The sequence below is a fragment of the Serinus canaria genome, chromosome 1A, assembly GCF_022539315.1.
Source record: "Serinus canaria isolate serCan28SL12 chromosome 1A, serCan2020, whole genome shotgun sequence".
NCBI classification, from domain to species: domain Eukaryota; kingdom Metazoa; phylum Chordata; class Aves; order Passeriformes; family Fringillidae; genus Serinus; species Serinus canaria.
Window position 1 is genome coordinate 56,006,589 of NC_066314.1, and position 13,260 is coordinate 56,019,848.

At 46.6% G+C, this 13,260-nt stretch overlaps 1 protein-coding gene across 4 annotated transcripts; it reads left to right on the forward strand.

The window, feature by feature from the left end:
* The first annotated feature begins 4,806 nt into the window (after positions 1-4,806).
* On the forward strand, positions 4,807-12,402 carry KCNJ8 (potassium inwardly rectifying channel subfamily J member 8). 4 transcript variants are annotated; one of them, XM_030238537.2, is made up of 3 exons: positions 4,807-4,859; positions 5,624-6,070; positions 9,566-12,402. In XM_030238537.2, exons 2-3 carry the CDS (start codon positions 5,706-5,708, stop codon positions 10,464-10,466), a joined length of 1,266 nt encoding a protein of 421 aa, XP_030094397.1. In that variant the 5' UTR covers positions 4,807-4,859; positions 5,624-5,705; the 3' UTR covers positions 10,467-12,402. The 4 variants fall into 4 exon arrangements, with proteins under 4 accessions (XP_030094397.1, XP_009092342.1, XP_050825746.1 ...); XM_009094094.4 differs by lacking the exon at positions 4,807-4,859 and adding an exon at positions 4,867-5,386; XM_050969789.1 differs by lacking the exon at positions 4,807-4,859 and adding an exon at positions 4,867-5,268.
* Positions 12,403-13,260: the final 858 nt, after the last annotated feature.

Here is a 13,260-nt window from a genome sequence, read left to right on the forward strand (position 1 = left end):
CTGAAAACAAAACTGTAAATCAAATTATTCATTGCCATGCAAACATCCCAATCATTTCCACATTGGTTTTTTACTGATCTGTTTTTTCTCCACTAGAATTGACCTCTGTGCAGGTCTTGTAGGGAAAGACTATCAGGTATTCAAATGATGAAAAAATTGTTGTGAGGCAGAAGTTTGCTGACTCATACAGATTAGCAACTTGCTGATGCTGTTTTGTTTTGGCATCTCAGCTTAAAGTATTGGCTTGAATGAAGCCAAGAAACTTCCAAGTGTAATCTGTCAAGAGAAGAGAGATTTTTAGAAAATCTATTTATTACAGTTACTATTACTTATTCACTATTGATAGCATTTGTCTGCTGCTAGATATTACCCATGGAAAGAGAACAGACACTCCTGGCAGGTGCTGCTCATTTCTCTAATATAATATAATATAATATAATATAATATACCACAATCTGAACACTTTAAACAAGCAGTTATTTAAAATACAATTTTCACTGCTTTCTATTAGGTGTAATTGTCATTCATCACGTGCAAGATGCCTCCTTTCATTTTCATGGAACATGGCAATTTTCATCCCATGATCTGTTATATAATAATAGAGCATCCAGCACACTGGACATTTCAGTGGCCACTGCAATTCATTCCCATGTATGTATATTAGTCTGCTTTATACATAAATACATTACATGGTTATACAACCTTTGGATTAAAGGTATAAGTAAGTGATGAACAGTCCCAGCTAGGACTGCCCAGAAGAGTTCCTCATAGCTATTACCATGACGTTTCTTAACTCTCCCTTTAATTTATTTCAGGATTTTCAGGCTAGATCCATAAATATAGCTTCAATGTGCAGTAAAATATTTAACCATGTAACTAAGGAACTAATGCAGCTTTGTGTAAATGACATGGTCCAGAACCTTCACCTTTCAAGAGCACAGCTACAGACGCCCCAAGGCAGCATATTTTTCCATATTTAATGGTTATATGTGTTTTTATTCTACCAGCCACATTAGGCCCTCACTCTTTCAGTTTCTCCACTTTCTCCATCAGAGGCAGGAAGGTGGGAGCCTAAGAATCTCTGAGTAGTGCAGATTTTCATGGCTGAATCATTCAGATTTGAGGCCATCTATTTCTTCAGGTCCCACCAGAGCATCTGAGATTTGAGGGCTTTGAGTTGTCCGATACTGTGTGATAAGATCTGAAGGTGAGACATGGCATCTCTCTTCTGTCACTGGCCTAATCCTAATTTAACCCTGGAAAAGCCAGTGAGCCAGGGAGGGGAAGCACCTAAGGGACACCACACTCTAGGAACACAGCTAGAGACTCACTGTAACCATGTCCAACCCACTTAGAAACTGATTTACATCCTTCCTATAAATTATGACATGGGGAGGCAAGGAAAGAGTCCCAAACTGGGGTTGTTCTTCCCAGAGCCTTAGGATAAACTCCAGGAAAATACACGTAATGAACAACAAACTTCACTATGCAACTTACACTGGACAAGGGGCACTAGTTACATGTATTCTGATGGCAAAAACTATTTTTGTCCTGCTGCTCTGCATGAAACGGGGGGAGAAAGAGCTAGTTCAGGGTAACAGATGCCCTTAGTTTGCAGTTTCTGCTCTTTCATGTTTGATAAATGTCCTGCCAGCTCATGTAGGGAAGAGTTCACTCACGCTGTCCGAATATGGCTTATCAGCTTTGTGTCTCTGTGGAAGCCTTGCTCTAAGTGCATGACATCTCTGGACGCCTGCAAAGTCATCCTATCTCTAAGCTAAGATTAGAATTTCAAACAAAACTTATTACAAAGCAGGATTTTCTGAAAGGGCTGGACAGGGCTATAATGTGGAAATTTCAGATTCATGGCTAAGTGCATTATTTAATCCTGATTTTTAGATAGGCATAATTGTAAAGTGATATTTACCATAATATCAGTGATGCTTGTGGGTGGAGGGGAATGAAACAGCAAGAAGGAGACACATGAAGGGCCATAAGAAAATGACCTAAAGCTGCCATCAATTCTGATAATTTTTTTTCCTGAAAAGGCTGTGTTCACAACACTCAGACACTCTGTTCCTTACCAAAATGGGTTAGGAGATGTTTTAGGAGATTTTCCCAGCTATTACTTAAATCTCAGACTGAAGTGAACATGTGGCAACCAAGCAAGTATTTAAAAGGTCAGAGGGGAAGGGTTTTAGTAGCTGTCACTCTCCAGAACAGAGACTGGAACTTCGAGAAATGGATGCTGTGCTCATAATCATGGCTGGAGCTCCTGATCCTCACATCCCTGTGGTCATGGCCCAGCAGACTTCCTCAAAACTCATTTCCAGTAGAAGTGAGGAGGAAGGCATCTCTTCTGGTATTGAACAGCCAGAGAGGAAAAGATGGAATTTTGTGAGTGCTTTTCCTGCAATGTGTGATGATGACTGAAAGGATCAGTAACTTTTGTTCAGCCACACTGAGGCTGTGCCAGGACTATTGTGTGTGTTTGATGGATCCTTTCCTATCTCAGCTACAAAAATTTCAGCCTCTGCATGGTACCCAGTTAAGGGGGAGGAAACCTCCAACGTGGGCCTGAGAGCTCACAGGGAACTCCTGACAGTGACAGTGCTGGCAGCAGTTTCTGTGCCACTTGAATAGCTCAAGGAATGTCACTTGTTGCTCCCACCTGCCCTCAAAGATGGGCTTGATCCATTTTTCCAAACTAGCTGCTAATCCACACACTAACTATACGTCACACTCACTATGTTGCACTCACTACCAGCAGAGATGGGGTGGGGAGTACAGCAGCAGCTTAAGGGGCTGAGTGAGAAGAGATGAGGCTGAAAACAGCCACACACGTGGGTTTATGCTCTGGAGTGACAAGTAAATAAAACAACATTTCTTGGTGTTTCTGTGTCCCCAATTATAAAGCTGTGGATTTCAAGAACTTCAGAGGAAACTGTACAATTGGGCATGTGGCATGAGCTAGTTTGTGACTGAAGCAAAGTCATACAATTCAAGGATCACTCAAAGAAGTGAAGGGTGGGAAGTGTTCCATGCAGTTCCCAGACAGTTGTTTTTTTGGGTTTTTTTTTTGAGTTGCACCTAACAGCTGTACTGGGGAACACCCGTCTTGTTTCTAGCCCTAGAACAGAACAAATACTTCACAGAAGCTAAATGGGAGAAGGGCAGAGGAACAGAATAAGGAAAAAGGGAAAAAGGAAAAGAGAAAAAGGGAAATAATTGTACTAAACCAGTTATTTCCAATAGTTACATCCAAGTGAGATGCACTTTTGGGGCTGCATGAAACAAATGAGTCAGCTCCTCTAGAGCTGTTTCTGCCACCTCATTTGAAGAAAGATAATTTTCCAAATTCTCCAAGCCCGGCCCATGAAGTGCCATACACCAACAATGCTGACCCTGCAGATACCCACCCAAGTGATTTTATGTGTTTGTACTCAGAGTCTGGTTAGAATCTAAAGGCATTTGGCTTAGACCCTGATTTTTTAGCTTCCCATCTGCCTAAAGTTAATTTCACACATAAATATTTAGCTAATTGCCTAATATGACTGGGGCTTTGAGTCTGTCTCTCCTCTGGCTACTGGGTATGTGGTATTAGCAAAGGCCAGTGCTGGAGAAGTTTCCAGGAACCACTCATCTATTTAAAGTTGAGCACGTGCATGTGTTCAGCAGGGTGGATATCTTCAAGCTGAGGGTTATACTGCCTGTCAAATGTGCCTTCTCAGTTTTTCCAAGCCTGAATATGCTTAAAACCTCCCTGATTGCACCAGGCCTGTCAAGCTTTTCCCTAGTTTACAGAGAGGAGTGAGGTATTTTGTTCTGTAGAAATTTTATACCCTAGAGGTGATTCACTTGAGTGATACACAGAAAAGTTGGGAACCTCCCTACTACACACACACACACACACACACACACTCTCACACCCCTTGGATACAAAGGAGTTAATCTGAGAAAATCTCTGCATTTTCCTTCATTAAAATCTGACTTTATATATTTTCATAAAGTTGATACACTGTTTATTCTCCCTATTACAAACCCTAAGACTTCAGGACAAAAAAAAGAAAAAAAAAAGAAAGAAGAAAGAAAAATAAAAGCTGCAATTTCCAAGAATGCAAGTTTCCATTAAACAAAAGGGCCAAAATTATTAACCTCAACCAGTGGGAAAGAGAAAGAACTTCAGGGATTTCACTGGGGAGGTGGAGGAGAGGTTGTCAATCGTACATAATTCTTCCTACACCCACCCCAAATACAAATCCTCATCTGCCAGTGCCCATTTCCCAGCTGAATATTACAACGGGCCTGACGCTGCTCAGCAAGGGCTGTGACCCGTGAGAAGAAGTGTCTTTCCTTCCTTTCTTGCAGAGACAGGTAATTAAGTTTATCCAAAGCTGCAAAGGTCATGAGATTCTGGCTTTGGTCCCCCAAACACTTACGCACAAGCCTCGCTTCCTCTGTCTCAGCCAGATTGGAGGGAAGTAAGGTTAGGAAGGCACAGCTCTTGGCTTGCCACGGGAAGCAGGAGGACGCGCAGCTCTGCGTAACTAGCACAGACCAGAAGGGTTAGCACCTCGTCCCGCTGTTAAATGGGCTGGAACCTGCCTAAAACCCCCTCAACCCATCGTCCACAGGCACCGCGCAGCGCAGGGAGCGTGTGCGCCCGTGCTCCGCATTCCGACCGCCGCTCCGAGCACGAGCTCCGCATCCCGAGCCCGAGCCCGAGCTCCACCCCGACCCCGCATCCCCAGCCCGAGCCCCGCCCCGGCCCCTCCGCGCATCCCCCCGAGGCCGCCCGGCCCCCCCAGCTCCGCCCGCCCCGCTCCGCCCGGCCCCACCGCGTCCCGCCCCGTTCTGCGGTGAGTGGCGGCGGCCCGGGGCCGGGGGGGACCCTGCGAGGCGCTGGGGGGTCAGGCAGCCCTGCCCTCTCCCTGTGGGATGGGCCAGCCGCCGGGGAGCCGGGCTTTCCGTGGGTTTGTTTTGTCACCCGTTTGGGGACAAAGTTTGGGAATAAAGGGAGGGTTTCCCCGCCTGATCCCGGAAGGGAAGGAGAGCTGCGAGGCAAAATGAGACCGCTTGCTCCGAGGAGTCCCGTTCCCTGCCTGCCGCACTTCCAGCTCAGCTCCCCCTTGTGATGCTCTAGGGGGACGAGGCAGGGGCTCCAGACTGTCTGCTGGATGAGCTGCAGGGCTGCAGGCGTAAGGAGGGAGTCTCCTCTCGTCTCCGCAGACTAACTTCGACTCAAACCACAGACGTCTGATTCTTCAGGTCCTGAAGGATGCAAATAACTTAGTGCTTCGTGTTCCGGTCCCCCTCTGAGCACTGCTGTCTCCCGGAGAAACAGCCTGAGGAACCGAGCTGGGGAACCGAGCTGGTGTCTGTCACGGTACTTTACACCGACTTTGTGAGACTGCTGTGCAGCCTCCCTTCCTGCAAGGAGTCTCCAAATAGCATCTTTCATTTCTGCTACGAGCTGATACCGACTGCTCATATAAAAATGATGGTCTGAGAGAGAGAGGGCACTGCAGAACCAGCATTTAATGTAGTGGGGTTTGCCAGGGGGTACCTAATCGGGGCTTCTTGCACAGGTGACAACTCTTACCAGGTTCACTCTTTTTTGCAGGGTAAAACAAACCCTGCAGATACTTGCTAGAGGGACCACCTCCCATTTTGCATCTTGCTGAGTGGACTATGGTGGCAGGAAGATGTTGGCACGCAAGAGTATTATCCCTGAAGAGTATGTGCTGGCACGGATCGCTGCCGAGAACCTGCGCAAGCCGCGCATCCGCGACCGCCCGCGCAAAGCCCGCTTCATCGCCAAGAATGGCGCCTGCAACCTCGCCCACAAGAACATCCGCGAGCAGGGGCGATTCCTGCAGGACATCTTCACCACCCTGGTGGACCTGAAGTGGCGTCACACGCTGGTCATCTTTACCATGTCCTTCCTGTGCAGCTGGCTGCTCTTTGCCATGATGTGGTGGCTGGTGGCCTTTGCCCATGGTGACATGGACCCGAGCACAGAAAACCCTTCGAACAGCACGAAGTGGACGCCGTGCGTGACGTGTGTCAGGTAAAGTGGAGTTTGGTGGGATGAAGGAAGGGCGGGAACAGAGCTGCCAGCTGTCCTGGTGTTGTCTGAAGTGCAGCTTTTGGTTTACATGAACCGTTGGGTTTGGTTGAGACAGTTGAAAAGTGCAGTGTTTTCCTCTAGATTACGTAAATTTAGCAAGCCTCCCGGGCTTGGAAAATACTGTACTGTAGATGTCTTTGATTCCTTACAGGATCTGAAAGAGAGGGAGACCTGCTGCTTTTCATGTGTCTCCACACTCTGTGGGTAACTCGATTGCCTGTTGAGATAAGAGCCTGCTGCAAGAGTGGGTATGTGTTATATGTATTCTAACGTTGTCTACGGCAGCGGGAGCATCCCCAGCGCCTCGTCTGCCAGAGGCGCTCCCTCCAGAGCAGTGCCTGAGAGGCAGGAAACCAGCCCTGGGTGTCAGGCAGGGCACCAATCACAGGTGCCAGGAAATGTGTCACTTAGGACAAAACTAAGTGTGTTTCGAGATGACTCTCCTGAGAGTGTTAAATATGCAGGGCTTCAAAATACCTTGGTGAAGCCATAGGCCAGCAGTTGGACAGAGGAACACTTTCCACACTGTGCATTTATGTCAGACAGTGAAAGCTTAAGGGATGACTGGATTAAATATCACCTGTTGAAGTATTTTACTCTCTGTCCCCAAAGCCATGACAATTGTCAGGGCACTGATAAGCTGACACAAACATACATGGAAGAGAAGCCCGTGAATTAAAGGTGGGGTAAGCCATAAGATAACTTAAGGATCTCATTAATTAAATCTGCTTTTTTAGCACTAGTTTTTTAGATAGAAAAGTCCTGGTTCTGTACCACCAGGCTGCCCCAGATCATCTGCCTGTACCCATAGCAGTGTTGTGAGGGTATGGGTGCTGCAGGGTGCTCTGAGATATCAATAAATCCACTTCCCTTTTCTCCCTTCTCCCACAGAGTTTTGAGGTACCTCACCAAGTCTGAAGGGCCTTTGTATCTGGCTCATGAGGTAGCAGAGATTTAATTCTCCCTTTGTTTTGACAGTTTTTTTGCTAAATGGGGATTTTCCAAGGTAAAAGAAGAGGGGATTTTCCCAAGCTACCCTTCACCAGGTTAGGGGGAATTGGAGCAGGGGTTGCTGTCTTGTTTCTTTTCCTATGTCTGGCCACAAGCAGTGTCCTTTGAAATGAGATGTCATGACCCAGCTTGCACCCGCAGGAGTGTTACCCCGGCATTTCTGGGATTTGTGGGATCTGTCCAACCAGAATTAGTGAACAGCTACAACCCTGCAGCTCTCCAGGGTCAGCTGAGGAAACATCCCTGCACGTTGCTGGTGGCTCCCTTGGCGTGGCTGCTGTGTCACCCCAAAGATCCTGAGCTGGGGCCAAAGGCTTCATGCCACTGGGGCCAGGCACATCCACAGCCAGGACTCTGCCCCTGTTCCCTCTCCTTAGCTGCCTGTGGCTCTTCCAGGATGTCTGCTAGGAAGCAAAATGAATGAATCAATATAATGTCAGGTTTAGCCCATGTCAAAGAACACACACCCCTCCCTCATGGGGTGCTCCAGTGTCCATGTCCAAGCCATGAGAAATCTTTTCCTTTCCTAGGGAAATCTGGTGACCTCTTTGGTCAAAGTCATGAAGCAGTGATGTGATTGCTGACATCTTTAAGAATGGTGAATTTTTGGGTGTAAAATACTTTTAGTATTGGAATTTCAAAATCATGACAAAAAAGTTTTAGCCTACTTCCCTGAGGTTTAGGCCCACAGACATTTCAAGAGAGCTTGGGTGGGTACCATTACCTATTTACAGGAAAACCTGGCTTTGGAAATTTTAACCAGTGCCTAGAACTTACGCAGCTTTTTCATTTTACAAAGTACTGCAGAAATTTCTAAGCCTCATATCTCTTTGACACAGAAAGCAAACATTATCCAAAAAGCAAAGCTGCTACACAGCTCTGAGGGGAAGGACCTGGGAACAGTGTGATTTGCACTTTCTCTCTCCCATTTCATGTGGTTAAAATGCTTTCTAAACTTGCTCTTTCACTTACTTCCACGGTTAAAAAGATGGATTTTTTTTTTCCTTTTTTTTAAAGAAGGGTGTTGCTAAGGGAAGTCAGACTACTTACTGGACAGAGTTTTAAGCTGAATCAAGCTGACTGAAATTGAATCCAGAAGCTGTATTCTGCATATAACTGAATATTCATGATTATAAGAAATCATTCCATGGATTCTATTAAGTAACTCCTTCATCCCTGATTTCTTCAGAGTGAAATACAAAATAAACCCCCACAAAACAAAGGAATTTGTTAATGATTAAGAGTAGAAAAGGCAAAATAAGAAAGTTATTTCAAAGATACCTGTGCAGAGACTGGCTGGTTTTCTCAAAGATGGACTTTCTCATTGCACAGAAAATTATCCTTGATATTGCCTATGCTATTTAAATGTGTCTTCAATACCCCAGTGAAAATATGGCTAGAAAAGAAAAGAAAAATTTAAAAGCAGATTAATTGAAAAGCAAAGCCAAGAAATTATTTAGACCCATTCTTCATGGGCAGGATATATCTTCCACTGGTATGGCCCTGTTAAGCATTGGGATGCTTCAGATTTATTGGATTGCACTGGAAGTATGTATCTGGAAGGTATAAAGGAATAAATAAATATAAAAGGAAGTTAAGGACCCTGATATATACAGGGATATGACTTTGTGGCTACTATAAATTATGTATTTTGGGAAGTTTGTGAACAGCATTTGCTGATGTCCAGCACCATAGCATTTTAGGGTATTTAACTTAACCCACACTTCTACATCCCACTTCTGTGTTGAAATTTTCCAGCTGGCAGTGAGCTGTACCACCCAAGCCCTGGGTCACAGCACTGTCCTGCTGCCAGGGTGTGCAGGGGGCACCTGGGGGCCTCTGGCCTCTCTCTGCAGCCTCATCCTCCTCACTCACAAGGCGAGCAAAGGTTTGGGAAGTGTCACAAACCTGGGAAAGCCCCTTTTCCCCCTCCATGAAATTCTGGGTCACAATTCAGGTAGCATGAGTGAAGTGCTGCAGTTTTCCCTGCTTCCTTTCCCTGCACAGGCTGGTGGAAGGATCTCAGTGTGCCAGCTGATTGCCCGTACTTGCCAAAATTACTTCTCTCCATCAAGGGCTTCATGGGATGGAGAAGGTGGAAAGCCCAGCTGTTCCAGAGCTGTTCACTAAGCCAGTGGGCAGCCTGTGCTCCTGGACAGAGATTCCTTGAGCAGCTCAGGATCACCCAGATGGTCTTTGAGGAGCTCAGGCTCTGAGGTCTTCCCTACCACCATTAGACACTACGCCAACCACACAAATGAGAGCCACCAAGCATGCAATGCTTTGGCTGTGTTAACAGAAGGCTTATGTGTACTAGAGCCATACAAACAGGTCCTTAAGTTTGTTTCTGGAAGTACATGCTAGCAGCCTCTCAGTCTGTGCTCTGTGTCCTGAGAATTAACTGGGTGCAATCTTCCCCTACAGGTCTTTCACCTCCGCTTTCCTCTTCTCCATCGAAGTCCAGGTGACCATTGGCTTTGGGGGCAGGATGATGACTGAGGAGTGTCCCCTGGCCATCACGGTCCTGATCCTGCAGAACATTGTGGGGCTGATCATCAATGCTGTCATGCTGGGCTGCATCTTCATGAAGACGGCACAGGCTCACCGGCGGGCTGAGACGCTGATCTTCAGCCGACAGGCGGTCATCGCTGTCCGCAATGGCAAGCTCTGCTTCATGTTCCGGGTGGGGGACCTGAGGAAGAGCATGATCATCAGCGCCTCAGTGAGAATCCAGGTCGTGAGGAAGACCATGACCCCTGAAGGAGAAGTTATACCCATTCACCAGGTGGATATCCCCGTGGATAACCCCATTGAAAGCAACAACATTTTCCTGGTGGCTCCCTTGATCATTTGTCATGTCATTGACAAGCGGAGTCCTCTTTATGATATCTCTGCTTCTGACCTGGCGCTCCAGGATCTGGAGCTCATCGTGATACTGGAAGGGGTCGTAGAAACCACAGGCATCACGACACAGGCGAGAACCTCCTATGTGGCAGAGGAGATCCTGTGGGGTCACCGCTTTGTGCCCATTGTCACCGAGGAGGAAGGCGTGTATGCTGTCGACTACTCCAAGTTCGGCAACACCGTCAAAGTGGCTGCGCCACGCTGCAGTGCCCGGGAGCTTGATGAGAAGCCCTCCATCCTCATCCAGACCCTGCAGAAGAGCGAGCTGTCCCACCAAAACTCCCTGAGGAAGCGCAACTCCATGAGGAGAAACAACTCCATTCGGAGGAGCAACTCCATGCGGAGAACCAACTCCTCGCTCATCGTGCCCAAAGTGCAGTTTATCACACCTGAGGGGAGCCAGAGTGCCTCAGAAACGTAATGCACAGCTTTGTGCTAGGGCACTGGGCTTCGGAAGGAGGAGGCACCTGTGGTGTTTTGCTTTCAATTTCATGGTTTTCTTTTGCATTGTGTTCTTTTTACTTAAGAAAAAAAGAACACAATGCAGAAGAGAACCGTGCAAAAACTATTTATTCCATTACTTACTGAAAGCACCACCTAATGGCAATAGAAAACACCTTAGCACTTAGTGTATGAATTAATAAAAAAATGGCACGTACACTAAAGAAAACACACTTCACTCATGTAATATAATGTGTATTTATACTAGTTTTAATGGCATGCTGATTTTTTTAATCATATTTTTCCTAGCAAGGGTCTCTTTCTTATCTTCTGCTGGCCTGGCTGTCACAAAATGTGGGGCTTTCCTATGCAAGTGAGTGCTTCACAAAACTTCTGTATTCAACAGCTCCCACGGATTTTGTGCATGACATTTGGGTATTGATCTTTTTGTGTGAATTCCTTGTTCTTTTAAAGGGAGTAACTAAATTCCTCAAGGATTTCGCTGGAGAAGAGTGACCATTTCACCTTTGGTTTCCCAGGCTTTTTCTTGTTTGTTGGTTTGTGGCAAGGGCATTTTGGGAGCAAATTCAGGTCAGGTGGAGTGACCTGTCCATCCCACAGGAAAACTGGTGTCACTCCACGCAGGAAAACCAGCAAAATGATAGAGTGCTGCTCTTCTTCTCAGGGTGAAATACTTGGCTGCAGGACAACACACATCTTAGATTAGCTGTAGGCCAAGCTGAGAAATCCCAGTCCTCCAGGCTTCCGCCTGGGCATCTGTTTCACTGAAATTATTCAAGCTGGAAAAAGCAGATGCCTCTTTAACATCCTCATCATGACGGAAGACCAAATCCTGTTTTGCTCTCTCTGATAGATTCATACATGGAAGAAAACATGTGTATTTGTTTCACTTACTTTTCATAGGATTAAGTCTGCATCCTCCAGAACAAGGTTATTTTTTGCCAGTGGGAACTCATGAATGAGAATGAGAGGGAAGCCTGCCAATAATATTAGAGATAGTATTTTCAAAATGACCTGAATGCATTTCAGGAGGACTTGGATGCTGCTGCTGAATTCCTGGGTTTTTAGCAGTGCCTCACCTGTGTTTTTATATAATCTGGCATTGAGAATTGGTGGGAAGAAGCTTTCCTCTTCAAATTAAAATGGGCATTTGTTACCTGGAGCCTTCCCAAAAATGGCATCACAAGTTTTTCTACAGGAATACATAAAAGTAAGACAACTAATTCTGTCACATTTGGTAGCCTCAATTGATACATGTTTTTTTTTTTCCCATGTGAGTAAGCATAACTATGGTCAAGTTCCTGTTCCAATGTCTTGCAGAAACTGTCTTGTGTCTGTGGGTCAAGAGAAGTACTATGCTTGTTTTGACCCTCCAAGCCACTCAAACATTTAAATGTTTGCTTTTTTCTGTATGGTGAAACAGTCAAAGCTGGATTCTTATTGTCTTTGAAGGAGCTCATCAGCAGTTGTTGGATGGATGGTTTCAGGCTTCACGAAGTGTTGGATGGTGGCATGAAGGGGCATTGCTCTGAGGTGTGGACTCCCTGCATTTGGAACAGATGCTCTTCAGAACAAAAACTTTGACAAAATACTTCATCTGATGCAGCAGAGGAAATTGAAGTTTCTGCTAAAAGCATTCATTCCCGGCCCTGCCCATTAATGTTCTGGAATGGTGGATGGTGAACATCTGGAGAAATTAATCTGTCCCTTGTGTGTCCAAACAATGATCAGCTGCAGCTTCCAAGAAGAGTCAGAGTGAAGCACATACAATTTGTCTCTGTCCTCCATTTCCGGAACTGTGAACTTCTCTGAGGCTCTCTGTTGGATACATGGTTAAGTCAGATGCTATGCAAAAGCAGGTTTTATACAAAATAATAATAAAAAAGTTACAATAATGTCTTGGTTTGAAAGACAGGTGTCTGCCATGTACGGTGGTAAACTCCCTTGGAATGGAAAAAATATGACCCCCTCCCCTCTGAATTATTACATCTTTGAAATTAAGGGGCTTTCAGGCAAAGATGTGTGAAAAGGAATAACAGCTCTTTACTAGTCTGTATAGCAAGGCAAACAATAACAACGGCAGCAACACGAACAGAACCAGGAGCGCGCCTGCAGGCGGCTCTCGGCCCCAGCGCTCTCCCCTGCGGTGCAGTTCCTGTCACGGCCAGCAGGGGTGCTGCTGGCTCCCGGCCGGGCAGGGCAGGCGCGATGATTCCTGCAGGGGGCACCGTGGCGCGAGCTCGGCCGCGCCTCCCTCACGCGGTAATGGCGGACAGGCTGGGTGCTGGAAATGGGCCATGGTACAGCAGGGATGAGCAGACATCAGAGTAGCCAAGGAAATGTACCAGAAACTCCACATCTGTAGCAGGTGTCATGGCAGGCAGGGGATGCTGGGTAAGAGGGTAGTGGAGGCAGCAGTGGAACTGGGCAGCGGCAACCAGGCTCCTCCCGTCGCAGCTGCTGCATGCAGCCGGGAAAGGGAAGAGGGCTGAGGTCCTGGGTTTCTCCCCTGAGGCACCCAAATAGATGGTAAGGGTCTCTTCCAGTCAGATTGGGTGTGAATAATGTCCCAGTCCAACAACTGCTCTTATGAGCAAAGGCTCCCCCACAGTAGGAGAAGCAATGGATGGACAAAAGCTCCATCGTGGCAGCGAATCCTCTGGGCAGCGACTGCAGACTGGCTGTGCCTACTCTGATGCCAAGAGTGAGAGGAGCCCAGCCCAGCCCCTCACCACCCAGCCAAAATCTCATGA

Bases quoted from the DNA above. Each gene is read 5' to 3' on its own strand.
- KCNJ8 (XM_030238537.2), top strand. From the start codon at position 5,706: ATGTTGGCACGCAAGAGTATTATCCCTGAAGAGTATGTGCTGGCACGG. The intron at 6,071-9,565 runs GTAAAGTGGAGT...CTTCCCCTACAG, and splicing joins CCGTGCGTGACGTGTGTCAG to GTCTTTCACCTCCGCTTTCC.